Genomic DNA, 23,242 nt, shown 5'->3' with positions numbered 1-23,242 from the left:
TTGGTGTGTGTTATAGACCACCTCGCAGCAGTCCTGACTTTCCTCGCAAACTTCACAATATTTTAAATAACATGGTTTCCAAGCACCCTAAAGCACACATCCTCCTGTTTGGGGATTTCAACTACCCCAATATCGACTGGAATAACCAGTCTCAGCCTATAGCCAGTCAAGAAGAGTCAAAAGAATTTATAGACGTTTGCCTTAATTTTAATTTAACCCAACTAATCTCCGAACCAACACGTGTCGCAGGGGAAACGGCTAACACACTCGACCTTATACTGACCACCAATCCAGACAGCCTAGAATTCATTACGTATCTCAGGGAAATCAGCGATCATAAAGTAATCCATGCCAGTTTTAACTTCTCACCTGTAATAAGACAAACTACTCAGAAAACTATTAGCCTCTACAATAAGGGAAACTATGACGCAATTAACACCGAACTAACTAACTTTCTATCGACGTTTCAAACGGATCTTCATAGTAGAAATGTAAACGACAACTGGGTGCTATTGAAACATAAGTTTTCTGAATTGATCAATCAATATATTCCGACACGAAGTTTTCGAAAAAATAATCAAAAACCCTGGTTTACAAAAGCTCTTAAAAAGCTTGAAAATAAGAAAAAACGCGCATTTCGTACAGCTAAGCGTCAAGCAAGCCAGCAGGCTTGGGATAAATACTACGAAACCGAACGCACGTACTTGGCGGCGATTAGAAGTGCGAAGCGTTCATTTTACGAAGTTGATCTGCCAAAAATGATAACCGATAACCCCAAGAAGTTCTGGAAATTGATAAACCCGAAGGAAGCACGTCTTCCAACCCTCACTAACAATTCTGGCGAAAGGATGACTGATATAGAATGTGCAAACGCGTTTAACACTGCGTTTTCTTCCGTTTTTACTAACGAATCCGAAGCACCGTGTTTTAGATTGCCTCTTATAATCACCACAGGCGTGGACGCGACTTGACTTGACTTGAATTATTATGGGATATTCTTGGGGGGGGGGGATACTGGTCCCGACGTATGTTGGCCTTGTTCACGGCATCACTCTTGGGGACCAGGGGGAAGGGAAGTGGGAGTTGGGAAGGGTAAGGGGAGGGGGATTTGTAGTCGCCGCTGTCTCCAAGCTTGCCGAAATCCAGGGCACACGTATCCAAGAGGTAGGCAGGCCCGCCGCAGCGACAGGATCGCACCAGGGAAGGGAAGATAAACGGCAGCACGCTGGGAGTGGCGCGCGCACGTTGGGGGGCTTGCTGGAGGCAAGCAGCATGGCGTCCGACCAGCTGGAAGGCTAGCCAGGGGCCAGGAAGGACTGCATGGCAGCCGGGGCTGTCAGCAGGACACTGTCACGATGATGGTCCTCGCGGCAGCAGGTGAAGACCGCAAATAACTGCTCCGAGGTAGCAGCGCGGCGGGGGACGCTGTAGACCGGCGTTTCTTCCGGCGCGTGACGGGCTGTGTACACAGCAGTGGCACTAGGATGGTAGCACCACGAAGGCCAGCGGGCTTTAGCAGGAGCACTGCACAGTGTCCTGGGTAGTCCACTGGAAGCCGCACCAGAGGGGCAGCTGGATGGTGTCGCTGAAAACCGCCATGGTGAGCGGCGCGATGAGGCCCCGCGCGCACAAGTGCTCGTGGGGAGGGCAGAGGGCAGCAGGCAGGCCGCTCTCACGTCCAAGTTTGGCGCAGCAGTCCTTGATGAGGTGGGCAAGCCACGGCCATCGGTGTCCGCTGTGCCAGCTGCTGGGAGCATCCAGGGAGGAAGGGGCCGCCGCCGCTGCAGCACACGACGGCGGCCCGGTGAGGCTGTCCCGGTGGAGGTAGACTACGCGACCGCCGGAGCGGCCGACGAGTAGGGAGGCCTACTTGTAGTAGGAACGCGGCCGCCTAAGCGACCGACGGCTGGTGGAGAAGCCCTAGTAGAGGCGGGAGAGCGCCGGACGGCGCTGGACGCGCGCGGTGTTCCTCGAGCTCGTCCGGAGCGCAGGCACGAGGTGGGGCCGGGCGCGGCGAGGGCTAGAGCACGACGGTAACGTCGCCAGGCGCGAATACTTCGCGAGAGGGGTCGCAGGGAGCATCCGCACTCCTCGAAGGTCCGAGGACGCGATAACCTTCAACAGTAATGGAATTTCGTGCATAATCGACAAAATTAACAATTCCTCGGCCTCCGGCATAGATGAAATCAATTCAAAGGTCCTGAAAAACACTAAATCAGTCTGTTGCAGCATTTTTTGTTCATTGTTCTCGCACTCACTCTCCGAAGGTACCATTCCAGACGACTGGGAAGTGGGGAAGGTCGTTCCCGTCCACAAATCAGGTAGTACTGATTCACCTCTTAATTATCGCCCCATTTCATTAACAAGTGTACCGTGCAAAATCATGGAACATGTCATTTACTCTCAAATCATGCAATTTTTGGATTCAAATAATTTCTTCCATCCATCACAGCATGGATTTCGCAAGGGGTTCTCCTGCGAAACTCAACTAGCCATTTTTCTACATGATATTCACGCCAACCTTGATACTAACCTACAAACTGACTCCATTTTCCTAGATTTCGCTAAGGCATTCGACAAAGTACCTCATCAACGCTTGCTTCTTAAACTCTCCCAGTTGAACCTACATCCGAACATAATTGCATGGATTAAAGCTTTCCTCACGCATCGCTCTCAGTCCGTCGTCATTAATAACCAACTTTCCAACCCGCTTCCAGTAACCTCTGGCGTCCCACAGGGTTCTGTTCTCGGTCCTTTGTTATTCCTCATATACATTAATGATTTACCCCAGCATGTCTCTTGTCACATCCGCTTGTTCGCCGATGATTGCGTCATTTATCGCTCAGTGACTAACCATTCTGACCAAGAATCCCTTCAGGCAGACCTGCGCCATGTGCAAGACTGGTGCTCCCAGTGGATGATGATGCTCAACTCTAACAAATGCAAGTGCATGTCCTTTCACCGCCGTCGAAATCCTCTTGTTTTCAAATACACAGTCTGCAATTCCCCAGTTGACCTCGTCCAGTCATATAAATACTTAGGAGTCACCATTTCCAATGATTTATCTTGGCGTTTGCACGTGACTAACCTGATATCATCTGCTAATAAAACACTAGGTTTCTTAAAACGTCACCTACGGGAAGCCCCACAACACGTAAGACTACAAGCGTACATCTCATTCGTTAGAACTAAACTTGAATACGCGTCACCCATCTGGAGCCCTCATCAAGAATATTTAACACACGCTATCGAAGCTGTTCAAAACAGGGCTATCAGATTCATTCACTCCTCATACTCGTACGACGTGAGCATATCATCCCTCAAATCTCAGTCAGATCTAGCTAATCTTTCTAGTCGCCGTCGCATAGCCAGTCTTGTCCTGTTTCACAAGTTCTTTTATTCACCAGTAAAACAAGAACCATACATTTGCGCACTTCCACAACGCAGGTCCCATCGCATCGGTCATTCTCTTCAAGTTTTGCGTCCACGTGGCCGTACCACTGTTTTTGCCAACTCATTTTTTTCTCGTGCAGCAGCTGACTGGAACGGCCTTCCCCATAATATTGCTGCCATAACATGTTCATCATCATATTCAAGCACTGTTGATTCCTGCATTTTGTAAACCCCACCCCTTATGTAACACCCTGGAAAAGGGTCTTTAAGGAAAATAAAGTGAAGTGAAGTGAAGTAATCACGATATAGTTGGCAACATCGAGGAGTTTTACAGTATTAACGAGAGAGTGGCGTCTATCGTAGTCAGGCCTAATAAGAGGTACAAGCTGAAGGTGGTGCAGGCCTATGCGCCTACATCAAGCCATGATGACCAGATAATTGAAAGCTTCTATGAGGATGTGGAATCGGAAATGACCAAAGTAAAATCACAGTACACTGTACTGATGGGCGACTTTAATGCAAAGGTAGGTAAAAAGCCGGCTGGAGACAAGGCGGTAGGTGACTATGGCATAGGTTTTAGGAACAGTAGGGGAGAGTTATTAGTAGAGTTCGCAGATAGAAATAATTTACGGATTATGAATACCTTCTTCCGCAAACGAGCAAACAGGAAGTGAACGTGGAAGAGCCCCAATGGTCAGACTAAAAATGAAATAGACTTCATACTGTGTGCACACCCTGGCATCGTAGAAGATGTGGAGGTCCTCGGTAAGGTCCGTTGTAGCGACCACAGAATGGTAAGGTCTCGTGTTAGCTTAGATTTGAAGAGGGAACGGAGGAAACTGGTGAAGCGAAAGGCTATTAACGAGTTAGCATTAAAAGGGAAGGTAGAGGAATTCAGAATGTCGCTGAAAAACAGATTTTCCGCTTTAACTGATGAAGACAACCGTAGTGTTGAAACAATGAATGATAATCTTACAGCTATCGTTACAGAGTGCGCCGCAGAAGTAGGTGGTAGGAGGGCTCGACAGAATACCAGCAAGCTATCTCAGGAGACTAAAGATCTGATTAAGAAACGCCAAAGCATGAGGACGTCTAACTCAACAGACAGGATAGAATTAGCAGAACTATCGAAGTTAATAAATAAGCGCAAGGTAGCCGACATAAGAAAGTTTAACATGGAGAAAATCGAGCATGCTCTAAAGAACGGAGGTAGCCTAAAATCAGTGAGGAGAAAACTGGGCATAGGTAAAAACCAGATGTATGCGCTAAAAGGCAAACAGGGCAATGTCATCAGGAATATGGATAAGTTAGTTCAATTAGCCGAAGAGTTCTACACAATCTATACAGTAGCGAATGTAATCATCAAGTTACTGAGGGGGGCAGTCGAGCACAGCAATGGGACATCCTGCCAGTAACGAAAGAGGAAATAAAGAAAGCCTTAGGAGCAATGCAAAGAGGGAAAGCAGCTGGTAAGGATCAGGTAACAGCAGATTTGTTTAAGGACGAAGGAGAGATTGTGCTACAAAAACTAGCCACCCTGTATACGCAATGCCTTGTGACTTCGACAGCACCAGAAGCTTGGAAGAACGCTAACATTATCTTAATTCATAAGAAAGGAGACGTCAAGGACTTGAAGAATTACAGACCAATCAGCTTATTGTCCGTTGCCTACAAGGTATTTACTAAGGTAATCGCTAATAGAATCAGGACAACCTTGGACTTTAGTCAACCAATTGATCAGGCAGGCTTTCGTAAAGGATACTCGACAATAGACCACATTCACAGTATCAATCAGGTGATAGAGAAATGCGCAGAATATAACCAACCCCTCTATATAGCCTTCATCGATTGCGAGAAAGCATTTGACTCAGTGGAAACCTCAGCTGTCATGCAGGCATTGCGGAATCAGGGTGTAGAAGACTGTTATGTGAAAATATTGGAAGATATTTATAACGATTGCACAGCTACTATAGCTATCCATAAAGTCAGCAATAAAATTCCAAAACGGAAAGGTGTCAGGCAGGCAGACACGATCTCGCCAATGCTCTTCACTGCCTGCTTACAGGAGGTATTCCGGGGACTGGAATGGGAAAAGTTGGGGATAAGAGTTAATGGAGAATACCTGAGTAATTTGCGATTCGCTGATGACATTGCCTTGCTAAGCCACTCAGGACAAGAACTGCAAAGCATGATCAATCAGTTAGACAGGCAGAGCAGAACGGTGGGGCTAATAATTAACATGCAGAAAACCAAAGGCTCAGGCGTACGGCTATTCCGTACGTGCACCAGCTTTCGCACCGGCTGAGGAAAGTTGGAGGGAAGTGCGGTGTGGACGTCATGTTCACCGCCCCCGAAAAGCTGGTGCGCATGTGCAAAGCCGTCAATGAGAAGAGGAAACCGGTATGCACCATAAAACACGTGTGCAAGTTCGTTCCGTGCACTGCTGGCATTGTATACCGCATACCCCTCTCATGCGGTAGATGCTACGTAGGACAGTCTGGACGCTGCCTAAAAGAACGGCTACGAGAGCATCGCACGCTGGTGGATTCATTGGCGGGGGGCAGCCATTTGGCTACGCATTGTAAGCGGTGCGGGTGCGTGCCGGCGTTTGATGCCACGTGTGTGCTTGGTAGGGGAGGCACAAGGTTTGGTCGCGAGATTTGTGAGGCTTATCACATTATGAGGGAAGGTGACAAGTGTGTAAGCACGACGTCACTTGCCCTGACTAGGAAAGAAACCATGTATCTGCGAAACAGTTTGCCACTTCTTGATTAGTTTTTTGTAACGCGGTGTGCGCATGTGCCACTGAAGTGTTTTAAGTACATGTTTGGTGTAGTAAACCTTTAGTTGATGTTTAGCGCTCGTCCTGTCTCCTTCTCTGTCTTTGTCCTAGTTTTATGCGCTAGTCTTTTAATTAACTAACCAAAGTAATGTTCAGCAGCCTAGCAAGGGAACAGCAGTTCGCAATTGGTAGCGAGGTGCTGGAAGTAGTAAGAGAATATGTCTACTTAGGGCAGGTAGTGACCGCAGATCCGGATCATGAGAGGGAAATAACTAGAAGAATAAGAATGGGGTGGAGCGCATATGGCAGGTTCTCTCAGATAATGAATGGTAGCTTACCAATATCCCTGAAGAGAAAAGTATACAACAGCTGTATCCTACCGGTACTCACCTATGGGGCAGAAACGTGGAGGCTAACAAAGAGGGTTCAGCTTAAAGGGCCACTGCCCAGGGTCCGGACATTTTTGAAAAACAAGCCCACTGCATAGATGAGGCATCGAAGATAACCTCTGCAAAATACTAGAGCCATGCGCGCCCCGAAAAGCTGCGAAAATTCGAATCAAAGCCCGCTCGTTCTTTCCTTCCTTCAAAAACTGGCCCGGCCCACTACTTTGAACCCCGTTGACGTCATGGGGGTTACTTTCGCTGAAGGCACTCCATTGAGGCATCGTTCTGACTGACGGGAGAAGATTGGGCGTAGCCTTGGCGTCGCGTCGTCTGCACAACGCTTTCCGCAGCGCCTTCTGTTCGGGCTCATGCCTACAAACCCGCATGAAGGAACAAAAAAAAAAACTGGGGAGGGAGCGTGCGGCGACAGTCTTGAACCCTTGCCATAAAAAGTAAAAAATAGTAAAACTGAGGGAGTTGGTTCGCACCCCCCCCCCCCCTCCCCCCGCCGTGATCACCTCACGAGATGCTCTGCGTACGCGCTCCCTTCTCAGATTTTTTTCTTCTATGCAAGCCCCCAAAACAAGGTTTTAATTACTAGTGCAGCAGAGCCTTTCCCTCGCTCGCCCACTTGACCGCTCCGCAAACACACCGCTTATCTTTCGTGCATCTTGCGTACGCCTTGACTCCAATGAATGACATATGCTTTGGAGCGGAGAAAAGACACAAACACACAGAACACAAACACGCATGGAGAAAAGCAAACGGGCGGTTGCCGGGTCCGCGCTTCGCCGTGTGTTTCGAACACAACCGACTTCCGCCCCTCCGCTCGTGAAACGGTGGGGAGGCCTAAAAGAAAATGAAAAGGTGGCTCGTTAACTGGGAATGGCAAACAGATGTATCAAAGGATGCGCTCGCTAACAAGTCTAGGTGGTCGAGCCGATCGCGCCTCTCGATCGTTCAGTGTGCGGAGAAAATGCAAAAACCAAGAAAAGAATTCTATTGAAGGTGGGGCCATGACGTCGCCCTGTGACGCACTCCACAGACACCACGCCTCCGGCTTACACCGGAGAAGGAAGGGGTGATTTTGCCTTGCCGAGCCTACTCGACGAGGAGCGGGAGAGAAAAATTTCTAGGAGGGAATGGAAGGAGAGGAGGCTCGCTCAAAGTGAGGTAGAGAGTGTTTGGGATCATGGGGTGGGCAGGGGCCCTTTAGAGTAGTGGGCCGGGCCCGTTTTTGTTGAAGGAAAGAACGAGCGGGCTTTGATTTGAATTTTCGCAGCTTTTCGGGGCGCGCATGGCTCTAGTATTTTGCAGAGGTTATCTTCGATGCCTCATCTATGCAGTGGGCTTGTTTTTCAAAAATGTCCGGACCCTGGGCAGTGGCCCTTTAAGGGTAACGGAGTGGATTCCAAGAGAAAGCAAACGTAACAGGGGACGGCAGAAAGTTAGGTGGGCGGATGAGATTAAGAAGTTTGCGGGGATACAGTGGCGGCAACTGACAAAGGACAGGGTTAATTGGAGAGACATGGGAGAGGCCTTTTCCCTGCAGTGGGTGCAGTAAGGCTGATGATGATGATGCGAACGAAAAATATACAAAAAAACGTACACATTCAAGAAAGTCAATGTCTGTGAGTAGCTCCTTCCGGAGGCAAAAGTGAGGGAAAAAGTTCAGGGCTCTGTTCATGTTTTCTTTTTTTCGCATGCGGCTCTTAGAGATTCGTCACTAGGTGATGAAAAAAGAAGTAAAGAACTTTCGGCCATACCGAAATATCGTAGTGACTGCTTGTTTGCAGACAAGGGTTGTAGCGCCGAAAAAGACAACACACAGGTAGCGACACGAAACAGGCGAAAGAACCGCACATGCGCGTAAGGGTTGTACAAAAATTAAAAAGAAAGATAAATGAGCCACTCAGATGTCTCATCCCCGTGTATCTAAAAAAACTGTTTCATTTTTATATATGACAACTGATGCGGTACTAACACAATCACTGCAGTTGCTTTTCATTCAGAAAGCCTCCAACAGTTCCGGGCTGTCTCGTTCTTACTTCTGTTTAAAACCCTCGTTTCTTTCAGCCTTGCTGCACACTTAATTTTTCTTTCTTCACCGCAGGCTTTACAGTGACGGGCAAATGTGAACCAGTGCCATTTTGTATATCCCGATTATGTTCGGCTAATCGATCGTTAATACAGCGGCCGGTTTGGCCGATGTACTTCTTTCCGCACGTGAGAGGAATCTGATAGACGACTCCCTTGGCACATTTAACAAACGGAGCTTCATGTCACTTCTTACATTCAGTTTTGTTTGCCTTCTTGGGATCAGTTTTAACGCACAGGGCAGCCAGTTTTTTTGAGGCGGAAGAAACCTCAGGTACCTTGTATTTTGTCCCCACCTGGGTAAAATTGTGCGCCACCTTATGGGTGTACGGGATGACAACCGGTCTACTTTTGGGTTTGGTGACCTCATCTTAATTGCCTTTTTTACTACATTCTTTCTTTAATTTTCTCAGCAAAGCTTCTGCTGCTGCGCTTAAGATCGACGTTGGAAAGCCTGCTTGTTCTAACTTCCGAACCTGGGTTTGAATGCTTTCGCTCGCTTTATGGCAACATGATTTCTTCAGCGGCACTTCCAGGCACATCAAAGCAATAGCGCGCTTTACAGTCTTCGAATGGGAAGAATTCTTAATTAATTGTTTTCGCGCGAGGGCAATACATCGAGCAAAAGCTTTCGTCTGTAAGGGTGATGTTAATGTCTCAAAACTGGAACCTATTGCCTTGGGCAAGTTCATGGGTGACGTCCCAACCTTTTCCAAGTAGTTTAAAACCAGATAAAACTTCTTCCACTGTTTGTGGGTAAGTTGAGAGCACCTGTTTCTTTGAAGTAAATAAAAAACCGCCAACATATCTAAAAGTGTTCAGCACTTTGGCTTCGTCAAAATTATACACCAATGTCCTGTCCAGCTCCGCAAGAAAGATGTTACATAGCACAGGAGCCACGCAAGAAACCAATACAAATTCCCCTTTTTCAAACAAACAACTGGTCTTCAAATGATACCACAGTGCAAGCAGTGGCGGTCACAGCGACTGGTTCTTGTGTGTGTGTGTGTGTGTGTGTGTGTGTGTGTGTGTGTGTATAGGGGGGGGGGGAGATCAACATCCCTATATCAAAAAAGAAAAAAATAGAAAGAACGATTTTTTATTTACACTCCATTTGTACTATTTTTGTGCACTTTATTGTTGAAATATCAATGGCTAACGATATCATACCATAACTCATGCTTTGAATGCTAACGTTTCCGTGAACAATATTTATATGTAATTATCTATTTATGAAGTTTGCCCCCGCGCATGTAAAATTACTAGCCTACACCACATTAATGCACCCAAAATTATAATATGCAGCCGCCACTTGGAACCCACACGAGGCATATCTTTCTGAGAGCATAGAAACAATCAGCCGCCGCGGTGGCTCAGTGGCTATGGTGCTCGGCTGCTGGCCCGAAAGACGTGGGTTCGATCCCGGCCGCGGCGGCTGAATTTCTTTGGAGGAGAAATTCGAGGCCCGTGTACTGTGCGATGTCAGTGCACGTTAAAGAACCCCAGGTGGTCGAAATTTCCGGAGCCCTCCACTACGGCGTCTCTCATAGCGTTAGTCGCTTTGGGACGTTAAACCCCATAAACCAACCAACCAACCAACCAACCAACCATAGAAACAATCAAAATCCCGCCATTTGATTCGTTGACTCCGATTATTCATGCTACACAAATGTTACCGATCTGAAGTACCGATCCGGCTTGCCATTATTAAAGCACCGTCGAAAACTAGCCAGTATAGCCCTTTTTAACGTTTCTATTATTCATTTCGGTTAAGCATCTACGTCACAAAACAATCCTTGTTTTCAGCTCATTTTAGGGTCGTTTTACGATCGCTTTTGGGCGGATCCGCCAGGCATCACAAAACCAGTAAACAGGTGTCATACCCTTGCCCAAAAACATACGCATTTGCGCAGTCGTTCTTCATCTGAAGAGCAAAAGATTGGAAGGGCTTTCCCCGCTATAATAATAGAAGGCACGCTTGCATTAAATGATAAGCATAAATCTTTAGACACATTTCCTGTTGTCCTGCACCTTTCCCCTCTAAAGTTGACCTATTCCGCATTGTTTTACTATGCGGTTTTTACTGTTCTCTACTACGCAATTAATTCTTACCCATCGTTCAGCGCTTCTTCCTGTCTTTTGTTCTTGTTTTTTTGTTTTGTATTCGAAAGCATTTGAGCGTTCTGCATCTTGATTTTCTGAGCTGTCTGCCCGTTTCATTTGTATTTTGAACCTTGATGTTGGCGTTGTAAAGAATATGTTCGTTTTTTTGTTGATATTTCTGTAAAACCAACCTCTCATGTAATGTCCCTTGTTTGAAGTCTTTGAGGTGCTAAAATAAATAAATAAATGAATAAACCGGTAGAAGGTAGAAATGTGTGAAATAAGGCAGCGGCTAACACGGTGAACGTACAAAGTAGGGGACTACTTGACGTATCACAGACGGAAAAGCTTTCCGTTTCTGCCTGAAAAATCACATCTCGTCCTATGAGAGCCCGAAAACGGACGTTCAGGAAAATGTGCAAAGGGGGGGGGGGGGGGGGGGGAAGGGGGCAACAGTCCGCAACAGCATAACATGGCACGGTTCGTTCTTATTTCTTCTTTGGTGCTGCGCTTTTGCCTCGCTCATGTACTGGGCCAGTGTGTTCGCTTTTTTGTCTTCGAGGCCCACGAACCAGTGTGGACCACGCTCAGACAAGAGCGCCCGAGCAGCGGACGCAATGAGCGAGCCTAACAAGTGCCTTGTGCCGCAGGCGACGAGTGGAAACGTGTGCGGAGCGTGCTCAACGGCAGTTTCACGGCGGCCAAGATCAAGCTCATGATGCCCACCATAGGCCGCTGCGCTCGGGTGACACTGGAGCTGCTGGACGAGGTGGCAGACACGGCCAAGATGGCCGACGTAACGCGCATCGCTCAGGGATACAGCACTGACGTCATCACAAAGTGCGCACTTGCCTGGAAGGTGGGCATCTATCCACAGGCGGACGCATTGTCGAACACTGTTGAAAGTACACATGAAGGCACAGGGCGAATTTTTGGGCTAGTTGATCGCTACCCTTCTCACCTACCCCCTTTTTTTTTCAAATACCTTCTTTCTTGTCCTGTATAAACTTATCCTCAATGTATGTATCTTCAGTCTTCAATCCTACTGAAGGCCGGCTTCTGGTAGACACGTCGATGCGTCGATGCGTTTCTTCAAAAAACGTCAACGGCCCCCTTACGTTAGCAGCAGTCGAGTAAGTTTTTCATCGTAAGGTAGATAGGAAAGTATATGTATACGATATGTTTATATGTATATATATTGCGATGATAAACTTACTCGACTGCTGATAACGTAAGCAAGAAGGTGTGTGTGTGTGTGTGTGTGTGTGTGTGTGTGTGTGTGTGTGTGTGTGTGTGTGTGTGTGTGTGTGTGTGTGTGTGTGTGTGTGTGTGTGTGTGTGTGTGTGTGTGTGTGTGTGTGTGTGTGTGTGTGTGTCAAGTACACTGAAGTGCTCAAAGCATCACAAAGTTTTACTGATGTTTGGACCGGGCATCAGACTTAATCAGAGTGGTACATGATTGTTAAAGGCCAGTTTTTAGAGAATGGGAAGAGGCTACTACAAAGGGCCTGAGTTGGAAACCGAAAAATAAGAGCAACCAGAGAAAAAAGGTGGTACAAAAGTGACACCTACGCGTGCTCGGCGTGTAATGAGTCACAGTCCAGAAGGACGCGCAGTGGACGCACTGCGATACAGTACAAAACGCCGGAACGAACAAACGCACGCAGAACGCATATAACACAGTTTCTATTCGATTAAGGTTTTATGGGGTGCCTTTATCTGAACAAGCTTTTTTTATTTGAGAGATGCTTGCTTTGACTGAAAGAAGGGCACGTATCACACACATATCGCTAATTCGTTTCCAACAATGTGGGTGTGAATGGCCTTTCTAGTTCTCCGGGGAGCAAATTTAATTCCTGTAACTAGTTTTGAAATTCGCCAAAAGTGGAAAAGAATAGCAATCTGCAATCCCAGAGTAAGATGGCGACCTTTCCATGGAGAGGGCCCCACTTTTTTACCGCTAAAGTTTCGACTGAGTTGTTAGGTGTTCGTTACATTCTGAGCATTTCTATGTCACCTGATTCATGATGTGAATATAGTCGGTTGTCGAGAAGCCTTTTCGAAAGCAAACATAATCCTTTGATTTATTAAACTCTAGGCAGCTCCGAGTCTATTAGCGATTACCGCATTAAACTTTTTGTTGGTCACGAAGAGTAATCTGTTCAGTTTTTCAAGTCCTTGACTTACCCTTTGTTACGGAATAACTTAATGTTAGTGTTCTACCAGCATTCTGGTACGCTGGAGGTGGTGAGGCGCTGTTTATGCAGGGTGGCCAGTTTTTCAAGCGTAGTCTCCTCGCCTTTATTTAATATATGTACAGTTACCTGACCCTGACGAGCTGCTTTCTTTCCTTTGCGTTGCTTGCAAAGATTTCTTTGCTCCATCTTAGATAACTGGTGGCATATCGATTTCCTCTATATCACAGCCCACGGCATTAACGTCCTGATTATGTCGGCTGCTGTATGGATCTGTGTAGAAATCGTCGGCCACCTTATGCATGTCCCCCTCACACCTACCTTGACATCTGATTTTTGGTAGTCTTAATATAGACTAATATCTGATAACATGCTTAATCTTATCACAATCTTAAAACTGTACCGAAAGAAGAGCACAAAACGTGGTAGGGATTTAACGTAGCGAAACCGAGGAGATGTGAGAAAGCAGGCGTTCATTCTTCAATTAGAGGTTAAAGCGGTATTCACACGTGGGACATGGCGCGGATGGGTGCGCAGAGGATATGCGCGACGTCATCGATCAGCCAAAGTCCACCCCTGCTCTCTCTACTCACAGGGGCTGAGAGGGACAAACAAAGCGGCCGGGCTGCGGAGTCAGAGAGGGAAACAAAGTGCTCAAACAATGCCCGCTTGCGGGGTTGTGCACAGCAGAGGAACAAACACCGGGGGGAAAATCAGTACAGATGGGAGATGAGAGAGAAGAGAGGGGACATAGAGCAGCGGCCGCATCTCCCGGAGAGACTGAACTTGACGGCCGAAAGAAGAACGATGGGCGGCGGCCGCAGCACAACCGGGACAGCGGCCTCTCGAAGGCGTGACGTATGCGCAGTCACCCTCACTCGGAGGTGGACTCCATCGCCCGCGTGAATACCGCGTAAGCTCCGCCTTAAGGACATGACGCGATAGCTTTAGTGGGCCATTATAGGCAGAATGGGTCATTCTCTCACAGATAGCCGTGAGTCATACCAGCGCAGCGGTTAAGCGACTGCACTGGCAGGTGACAGTTTCTAACATAGCCGCCGATTCTGCGACCCATGTTCACGAGCAACCTCTGCATTAACTGCAGGTTGTGATAGAAGGTTACGTGACCTAGGTGGCGCGACGCCCTGCTCCCACTGGGTACAGCTGGCGCGGCGCTGCTCCGTTGGCTGCATCTTGCTCCGAACTTACCCGAGCTCGGCTGACCAGAGTTCGGGTGCATTCAGAGCACAAGACAAGATTCTTTTCACGGTCGGTACGTCTTGAGTTGTGCTTGCGCACTAAAACAGTCGCCACTACCGAGGATGTGCCATGGGGGCCAGTATTTCGATCCGCTCTGCGAGGGTAGGGTGGCGGCCACTCATGGGAGGTGCGTCTGCAAGTTGCCCACCTGAGCCGCCACATTTGCCTTCGCGAAGAAAACGGATGAAAACAACTTTTGTAGTTGTATTCTTTGCGGCGGTAGCTTTGCAGCTGATTTGAATGCCGGAAGACGCAACCATTAAACTGTGGACTTGTTCCAATACGGCCTCCATTAACTATTATGTAAAAAATGTGGAAAATATTATGTAAGAGAAAGGTTGAATTCAGAACTGCACCTCTGGAGAAGTAAATGCGCGCAGCTTATAAGTAAAACAAAAATATTATTGTTTCTTACACGCAATAGCTTAGACGGTAACGCATTGGCGCTCCGCTGTTCTTTCCGCGCGAGGCGTATCGTTGATGCTTTGCTGTTCAGTTTTTCAAAGTATTTATTACGGCCACCTCAACTAGCCTGTTCAAAGAAAATAGGCGTTTGTAAAATTGCCTTATTGGTTGCGTGAATAAAACACGGTCTTAAAATAGTAAGCCTTGCGGGCCCCGCAGGTGGAGTGCCAGCGGAACCCGCAGAATGAGCTGCTTATGCATCTGGAGCAGATCTTCGCAACACTTCAAGAATCGGTGGTGTTCCTGGCGGCTGCCTTTCCGCCCCTGCGCGCGGTCCTCGAGTGGGGCTTCCAGTACTGCAGCTACGGGCGCCTGTTTGGGCGCATCGTCGACGACCTGCGTGAGGTGAGCGGGGCTCGCCTAAACTGGGCGCGTTCACCTTTTGGTGCCGTATGGCTCGTTCGGCCAAATGTAGAGGAGCATCAGATTTGGTTTCATCATAGACTGGCTACAGTGTGGAGCGAGTAGTAGTCCATAAGTTGAGCAGATGGAGTTGAGGCAGATTGATGAGCCGCATTCACAGACACATCCGATCATATTGTTATGCTTTTTAAGCACTTATCAAAAATAAGCGAACGACAAAACTCACGGGCGATCAATGCGATTGATGCGGAGGGGAACGCTTCTATTGGGCTTGGATATCCCGAGCAATTTTTGGTGAAGAACTGAATTCACCCACACCAGTGACAATTTAAGCTTCTCTCTGACAAACTATTTCTTGGCATGTTTACGTACTCGCTGAAAGAAGTTTCCATTCTTCCAATTCAAACTTTAACTGCTAATCCAATTCTAATTCATATTTTAACTCTAAACCAAAGTGTTTTTTTTTTCAATTGGAATTGCAGTTGAGAAGTACTTCTAGCTCGGCGTGTTGGCGCATATTCAGGAAAGGCACAGGAGCTGAAAACACCAACTCGTACGTAGTGAGGGAACGGGACGGACGCTGTACTTTCAGCGAGCTTTATTGAACGAAGAGCGTTTACATAGCAGCTTTATCCATGCGCCAAAGCCCGGACCGCAAGCATACACGTGTTAATAGATAAGACTCAAGAAATACCATTTCACTCCTAAAGGGTAGCGATTTTACTTACGACGAAGCTGTGGCTGATGTTTTATACACGTTTGGTCGAAATGGCATTAGAGTCACCTTCACTCCTTAGCTGCCAGCAGTGAAAAGCCGTCAGTTTTTAGACGTCATCTTAACCTTTCACCCTTCGCAAGTTTGCTGGAGATACTGGCGATGCTCAAATAAAAATCTGCTGCCACATCATTTGAATCATGGGCAAGAGGGTCGAGTGTCTTTTGTCCGTACTAATGAAGTGCTGCTTCCATTCAAAGCTTCACGTCGAAAGTGTCCAGACGGCAGGTTTCCCCACTTCTGTCGTTCTCGCCGTGACGCAGTCCTTGCTGAAAAAGCTGAAGGCCAGCAAGTAAAACAACTTTCCACAAGACGCAAATAAGCTTTCAAGGCAAGAGGTCGCACCTTACGCACACCAAAGGTGGCCAATAAGTTCGGGGTGCTCCACGAGAGCTCATCGGCCTGTGCTCACGCATTGGAGCCTGGGTGAAAAAATGTTCACGACGGCGCTGAAGAACGCCAAAAGGAGTCGTATAATTCCCGCTAACGTGCGGAAAGGTCTACGCTGGGCAAACCGGACGATGTCTTAACGAGCGCCTGCGTAAGCACAAGCGTTCATTTTCAAAAAAGGTTCCCATCTTCCAAATTACTGCCCAGCCTACTCGGAGATAAATCGTGTCGAGCCGAGCCTATCGAACTGTAACGTGTTAATAAGGAGTCCTGACATTGGATTGGATTGGAGTAAACTTTATTTGTGCCTGCAGCCTCGGGTGCGGGGGTGGGAGAGTCCTGCGAGCCAGGCGGTAGGCCTTCGTGATTGCGCTGTAGTCGGTCATGCGGTCCTTGGCTCCGAACCACGTCGGACGGTGTGTTGCCGGGGCGCGGTTGGTTAGCGCTCGCGCCGCTGCGTGTGCCGTCTCATTGTGGTTCGCACTGCGTTCCGACGCGTCGCCCGCGTGCGCCGGAAACCACTTGATTCTTACTCTTCTGTCTTGCAGTTTAGTCGCTCGTAGTACGCGCTCGGCCTCCCTGCAGACTTGGCCTTTGTCGAAGTTTCGCACCGCCTGTCTCGAGTCACTCAGCACCGTGTAGCAGTCTGCGTCGGCGATGGCCAGGGCGATGGCCACCTCCTCCGCTTGTTCCGCTCCGGCGCCTCTCACGCTCGCTGCCGTCCTCGTGGCGCCGGTCGACGCCTCTATGACGACCGCTGCGAAGGCGTTCCGTTGGTATTCGGCCGCGTCCACGTACCGCGCGTGCTCGTCGTTGGCGTGCAGGTCGATGAGAGCCTTGGCCCTCGCCGCTCTTCTTTCCTTGTTATACTCGCGGTTCATGTTCTTGGGTATGGGGTCGATTCTGGTCTGGCGTCGGACCTCTTCGACAAAAGTGTGTGTGCCCGTTTGTATATCGACGCATCATTTTGTGGTCTGACATTCCCGGCTCGACTGACACCGTACTAGCGGCTATTTTGTAAGATAGGAACACAAGGTCTAGCAAAGACTGCGAAAAGACGTTTCTCTTCTATATTCTTCAACACTTTCAAAAACTTAGCCTGCAGCTTGTCCTCGCACGGCAGAAGGCGTCCTTTGTCGAGCGTAAACCCCAAAGTGTTATTAGGGCCGCGGCTATCGGGGTCTTGGTCGGGTTCAGAGTGATTCCCGCTTACCTCCGCCTTTCCAGTACATCCCTGAGATGGCGTAAGTGCTCATCAAAGGTTGCCGAATACACCACAATGTCGTCCAGGTAAGGAAGAGCGTGGTGCCACCTTGCATCGCCTAGGACACGGTTCATCAGACGCTGGTACGTAGCGGGCGCTCCGACCAGGCCGAAAGCCATTCAGGTAAACTGGAAAAGTCTCCTGTCACAAGTGAAGGCCATCTTCTCTCGGTCACGGGGACTCATCTCCACCTAAAGTATCCCCTGCTGGCATCGAGCTTCGCTCCACCAACATTAGCGCGATCGAGAGAATGCTCGGAAGTGGGTATGCGACCTTCCGTGTCACCTCGTTCAGGCGTGGAAAGTCTACACAAAGGCGGGTAGTTCCATCCTCTTTGGGGCTGTTTGAACGTTCTACAACGCCTGTGTCGAGAAGTTCGTTCAGAGCATTATGGAACGCTTTCCTCTTAGTCAAGCTGACTGGCCGAGGATTGCACTTCTACGGAACGGCGTCGCCTGTCTCAATTTTGTGCCTAAGCAGCGTTGTGCAGCCAGTCCCTTCTGTGAATACGGGCGGCGTCGTACTCGGTTGGGAGCACAGACAAGCGTGCTTTTTCTTCCCCCGACCAACTGCTTGAGTCGTTCAGCAGCGGGTGGGGAGGCCTGCATGCCGCCGCGGCGCAAAGCGCAACCGCAGGGCGGTCGCGTGGAGGGCAGCAGTTCCCTCCCGCGCTTTTCCTCTCGGCGCGGTCGACCGGCTGGTAGGCCAGAAGGCCGGAAGCGTTTCGAGAGGCTTTTTCGGGTGATCGCTGCGTACCTCTGCGCGCGTAGCATCGGAGAGCGAATGCGCTTCAGACTCTTTGGGGGGTTTAACGAAAGGTTTCACATGCTCGCTTCCTATATCTTCCGTTGCAGACGTCGATGACTATGCCCGTCGTAAGAAGGAAATCTGTACCAAGAAATATTAGAGATCACTGCGGCCACCCGCACTGGGAGAATGCGAAAGCATTGATGCCTCCTCGGCACTCGTCGCCACTCGTTTCTCCCATCGTACCAAGGCCGCACGGTACCTCTCGCGTGCGCTGTGCCACTAGCTAATCGGAAAGTGAGGCTGATGTAGTAGCTCCTGAATTTAACGGTACTACAACTTCGAACTTTAAATTTCAGGGTTCGAATAATAGCGGATAAATCACACCGGGACAAAAACTGGATAACGATAACAGAACATTGGTTGTGTTTTGGTAAGATTGCATACGTCTTCTTCCGACGACTGCTGTTTTCGCACTGGTCGCGTCCACCCGCCTTCTCGGCCACAAAAGTCCCCAAGACGCTCTTTCTCCCCCCTCCGCACATGCCCATGGTTACGTGGCCACGTCCCCCCCCCCCCCCCCCCATATGCACCATAGCCAGCATCTGCCGTTCGGGAGAGGCACCGCTCGCGGGCTTGCATTGTACAGCCGAAGCGCCGTTTGTTGTTGCCCGCCCGGCTCCCATGTGTGTCGCTGCCAATTAAGGGCGCCGGGCTCCCGGTGTCCTCCGGTCCGCCGTCTTTTGGGTGCCGCCGTTCGCATGTCTCCAAGATGGCCATGGTTTCTGCTGCCGTCTGTGTCTGATTTATTCCACGTTCCCACGGCTTTGCGTTCTTCCTACGGAACTGCTGTTTCTGCTTTATGTTTCTTTACAGTTGCTCTCTCGCAGTCAGAGAGCAACTGTAACAGGGATGCGAGACCTCGTCGCCAAACAGGGATGCGCTCGCTGCTGTGTCTATCAAAGCCATGAACTTACGTTGAGCAACAGTAAGCGGGCCTGGCTGTGCGGTTCAAGGGACAAGCCAGTGGACTAGGAGTTCGTGTGACTCACTGAGAACCGCTGTTGACGTCGCCGGCTGTGCAGCGTTGCTCACCGGCGGCTGCGTTCGTTTCCCGAAAGCGCGTGCTCTCGGTTCACGGGGCATCTGCACTCCCGGGCGTAGTGCCCTCGTTGGTTGCACCGGTAGCAGAGGGTGCTCGACCTTTGCCGGTCGGGACAGTTGCCACGAAGCGCCGGTTGACCATTCCTCTCTGCCGAGCGTACCGTCGCAGTTGCACTTTGCTCTCTCGTTCTCGGGTCGGCATGTCGGTACCGATTCTGCGTACCTTGACTAGGTGCAGCGTGTGAGCATACGTGTGCTGGTCGAGAGATCGGTGAGATAGTTCCCAACAGTTTCTCAATTTCCCGTCACTGAATGCAACCGTTTCGGCTCCCCGGGAACGAGTGCGGTGTCTTCGTTCCAGGCGCAATGCGGCTCAAGTGCCTGCGACGCTAGCGGTGGTGGCCGATACGAGCGGGAGGCGAATATTCCGCCTGTATGCGCTTGTCTACCGAGGCAAGATCGCCCAAAGCCCTGAACTGCACACCTACTAAGTTGGCTGCGAAGGTAGGGTGAGCTTATCGCGCGACACGTTCCACCTTCTCGCCATGCGGAGCTGAGGGATCTGTGGTACGATAAAGTTCGTCCGTCGTCCTTACGTACTCAAGCAAGATTCGTCCGTATGCTAAGAACGCAGCTCGAACTGTAATCTGTGGACAAGAACTCCTCCAATGTGCGTGACCGGTGCCTAGTGAGGCGGAAGCACCGGGCAGCCTGATCGGTCAGTGAGACTGGCACGACACGTGCCTTAATCTCGCCATCGGTAACCCCATCGCATGCTGGTAAGACATCATGCGCTGCAGGTAATCGTTGCCACTAACAAGATCGCAATAGCCGCCGTAGCTCGGAGCGTCCACCCGGAGCCTCGCCCTCGACGCTAGAGCGGGTGTTTGCAGGGTGTTCTGTGCGATACCCGTGAGGCTCTCTATGAGGTGCAAGGCGTTGCGCAACACAGCATCACGAGGATCGGCCTGACCAGGGAGTTCTTGCTAAGGGGCCGCATGGGATGAGTGCTATGTCTCCTTACCTGGCGGCATAGCGCTTGGCGAGAAGTGCCTAGCGTCACCGCTCGTCTGAGACAGTGTGTCGTGTGAATCATCGCTCGGCTCAAACGATATTAGATAACACAGGCTGGCGTCCGCCTCTGGGAATACACCTGCAGTAGTAGTTACTGCCGTGTCAAGGTGTTGCTGCTGAGATGCCATACCGGAACAGCACAGCTGGGACTGGAAGTCGATCCCGCTTGCCGCCATGGCTAGCCTGTCTGTCGGCAATCGGTGACACAGACACTCGGTTTTTCACACTTCTGGCCCCAAGTTGGGCGCCAAGAATGCGGGGCAAAAGCACCGAATTTTGGGCCAGTTGGTATTGCTCCATCTTGAAAACGTAGCAGCACAAAAAAACGGGGACAAAATAGACACAGGTTCGACAGGACATCCTGTCGTACCTGTGTCTATTTTGTCCTCGTTTTTTCGTGCTGCTACGTTTTCAAGAAGAATACGGGAGTTTTTCTTGTAATAACGCTCAAAGTGTTAGTAGCAGTTGTCGCTTGCTAGCACCAGCGTGCCAGCCCTATCAGTCAGAGCTGTGACTCCCAACCCGCGGTGCGGTAAGTCGCCACCACGGCGGGTTCGGGCCAGAGGGGACATACAGGAGTATTCTACTCGGATGAGCGTTTATTGCTCCCGAGCAATACAGAACAGCAGCGGCAATACAACCGCCTTTACGAGGGAGTGTCCCGCTCGCGTCCGGGGGTAAAAAGCACAAAAGGAAAGAACGCACGCAAAAATGTGGGGAAGAAGGTTCCGCTCACCTCGCGTGGTTCCTCGCTCACGGCCCGCGGCGGTCAAGTCACACGCGGTGGCCGAGCGATATGGGAAGGACAGCAGTCTCCGTGGCAGATCTCTGATCCGTGCGTGTGCACGGCTCCCGCTAGAAGGCGAGCGAGCCTCGGGAGAAACGCGCCTTCTCCCGGGCTGTGGAGGGGAAGTATCTCCGTTCTAAGAGGGGAAAGAGGGAAAGGCTTGCGGTGGCCTTTCCCTCTCTCGCAAACCTGCCAAACGGCGCGGGCACAACATCGCGCAATAATTACATATGGCCGTTACTATGGGGCATGGTATTCATGTGTATCCCCACAATGGTTCTAAAAGAACCAAGCACCGAACGACGTTTCTCTGCCCGTCGGCATGCATTTGTTCTACAGCCAGCCAGCAGCGCGCGCTCAGCGATAGCACTGCCGCTAGCACGTTGACACGTCGTTGTAATCGCCTCCGGGGATGAATGGAGCCATCCTGGAGACTCAAGCTGTCAGGGCTTCAGGCGGCTGACGTGGACCGTTTCATGGCCATGGCCTGGAAGGTCAGAGCATGGTGTAGTAGCTTCTGAATTTAACGTTAATACTACTACTTTGAACATCAAACTTTACGGTTGGGATACTAACGGATAAATCACTTTGGACAAAAACTGAATGACGATAAAATTTTCTATGTATGCAGGAAAGATTACACACGTCTTCTTCCGACGACTGCTCTTTTCGCACTCGTACCGTCCACGCGCTTTTTCCCCCTCAATGTCCATAAGACGATCTATCTGCCCTCCTGGGCATGTGCGCATGGCTTGATGGCCACGTCCCAACCCCTCCACTTGCACCGTGGCAGGCATCTGCGGTTCGGGAGAGGGACCGCTTGCGGGCGTGAAGTGCACAGCAGAAGCGCCGTTTGTTGTGGACCGCGCTGCACCCCTCTGTGTCGCTGCCAGTTAATAGCGCCGTGCTCTCGGTCGCCTTTTTGTCCGCCGTCTTTCGGATGCCGCCGTTCAGGTCTCTCCAAGCCCGGCTGGAGAGACCGTGTCCCCGCAAACTTCTTAATCTCATCCGCCTACCTATCTTTCTGCCGCCCCGTACCACGCTTCCACTCCGTTACCCCTAAGGACCAGCGGTTATCTTGCCTTCGCATTACATACCCTGCCCAAGCCCATTTCTTCCTCATAATTTCGACTAGGATGTCACTCATTCGCGTTTGTTCCCTCACTCACTCTGCCCGCTTGCGGTTTCTTGACGTTACACCTATCATTTTTCTTTCCATAGCTCGCGGCGTTGTCCTTAACTTAAGCTAACTTAAGGTGATTCACCTTAACTTAAGGAGAGTACCGGTAAGATACAGCTGTTTTGTACTTTTCTCTTGAGGGATATTGGTAAACTGCCATTCATGATCGGAGAGAACCTGCCATATGCGCTCCACCCCATTCTTATTCTTCTAGTTATTTCCCTCTCAAGATCCGGATTGGCGGTCACTAAGTAGACGCATTCCCTTGCCACTTCCAACAACTGCCGCCGCGGTGGCTCAGTGGCTATGGTGCTCGGCAGCTGACCTGAAAGACCGGGTTCGATCCCGGCCGCGGTGGCTGGAATTTCTTTGGAGGAGAAATTCTAGAGGCCCGTGTGCTGTGCGATGTCAGTGCACGTTAAAGAACCCCTAGTGGTCGAAATTTCCGGAGCCCTCCTCTACGGCGTCTCTCATAGCCTTAGTCGCTTTGGGACGTTAAACCCCATAAACCAAACCAAACGACTTCCAACAACTCGCTACCAATTGCGAACTGCTGTTTCCTTAGTAGGCTGTTGAACATTACTTTGGTTTTCTGCATGTTAATGTTTAGACCCACCGTTCTGCTCTGCCTGTCTAACCCATTGATTATGCTTTGCAGTTCACCTCCTGAATGGTTGAGCAAGGGACTGTCATCAGCGAATCCCAGATTATTTAGGTATTCTCCAGTAACTCTGATCCCCAAGTGTTTTCAATTCAGGCCTGGGAATACTTCCCGTAAACAGGCGGTGAATATAACTGGCGAGATCGCGTCTCCCTGCCCGAAGCCCTTGCATATTGCTTATTCGAATTTTATTGCTGACTTTATGAACGACTACGGT

General features: G+C 49.8%; 1 protein-coding gene across 1 annotated transcript in view; it reads left to right on the top strand.

The window, feature by feature from the left end:
• LOC149326092 (cytochrome P450 3A4-like) overlaps window positions 1-23,242 on the top strand; it is a 174,260-nt gene that overhangs the window by 108,270 nt on the left and 42,748 nt on the right. Inside the window, exons 3-4 of the mRNA XM_089564474.1 lie at window positions 11,412-11,620; window positions 14,840-15,025. Of these exons, the coding sequence (XP_089420600.1) occupies window positions 11,412-11,620; window positions 14,840-15,025 (395 nt within the window). The remainder of the gene's footprint in view (window positions 1-11,411; window positions 11,621-14,839; window positions 15,026-23,242) is intronic.

This window comes from Amblyomma mixtum, chromosome 10 (genome assembly GCF_055824585.1).
Source record: "Amblyomma mixtum isolate Tamu chromosome 10, ASM5582458v1, whole genome shotgun sequence".
Taxonomy (NCBI): Eukaryota; Metazoa; Arthropoda; class Arachnida; order Ixodida; family Ixodidae; genus Amblyomma; species Amblyomma mixtum.
Note: the sequence above shows the minus strand (reverse complement) of the source record. Positions and strands in the feature narration are given on the sequence as shown.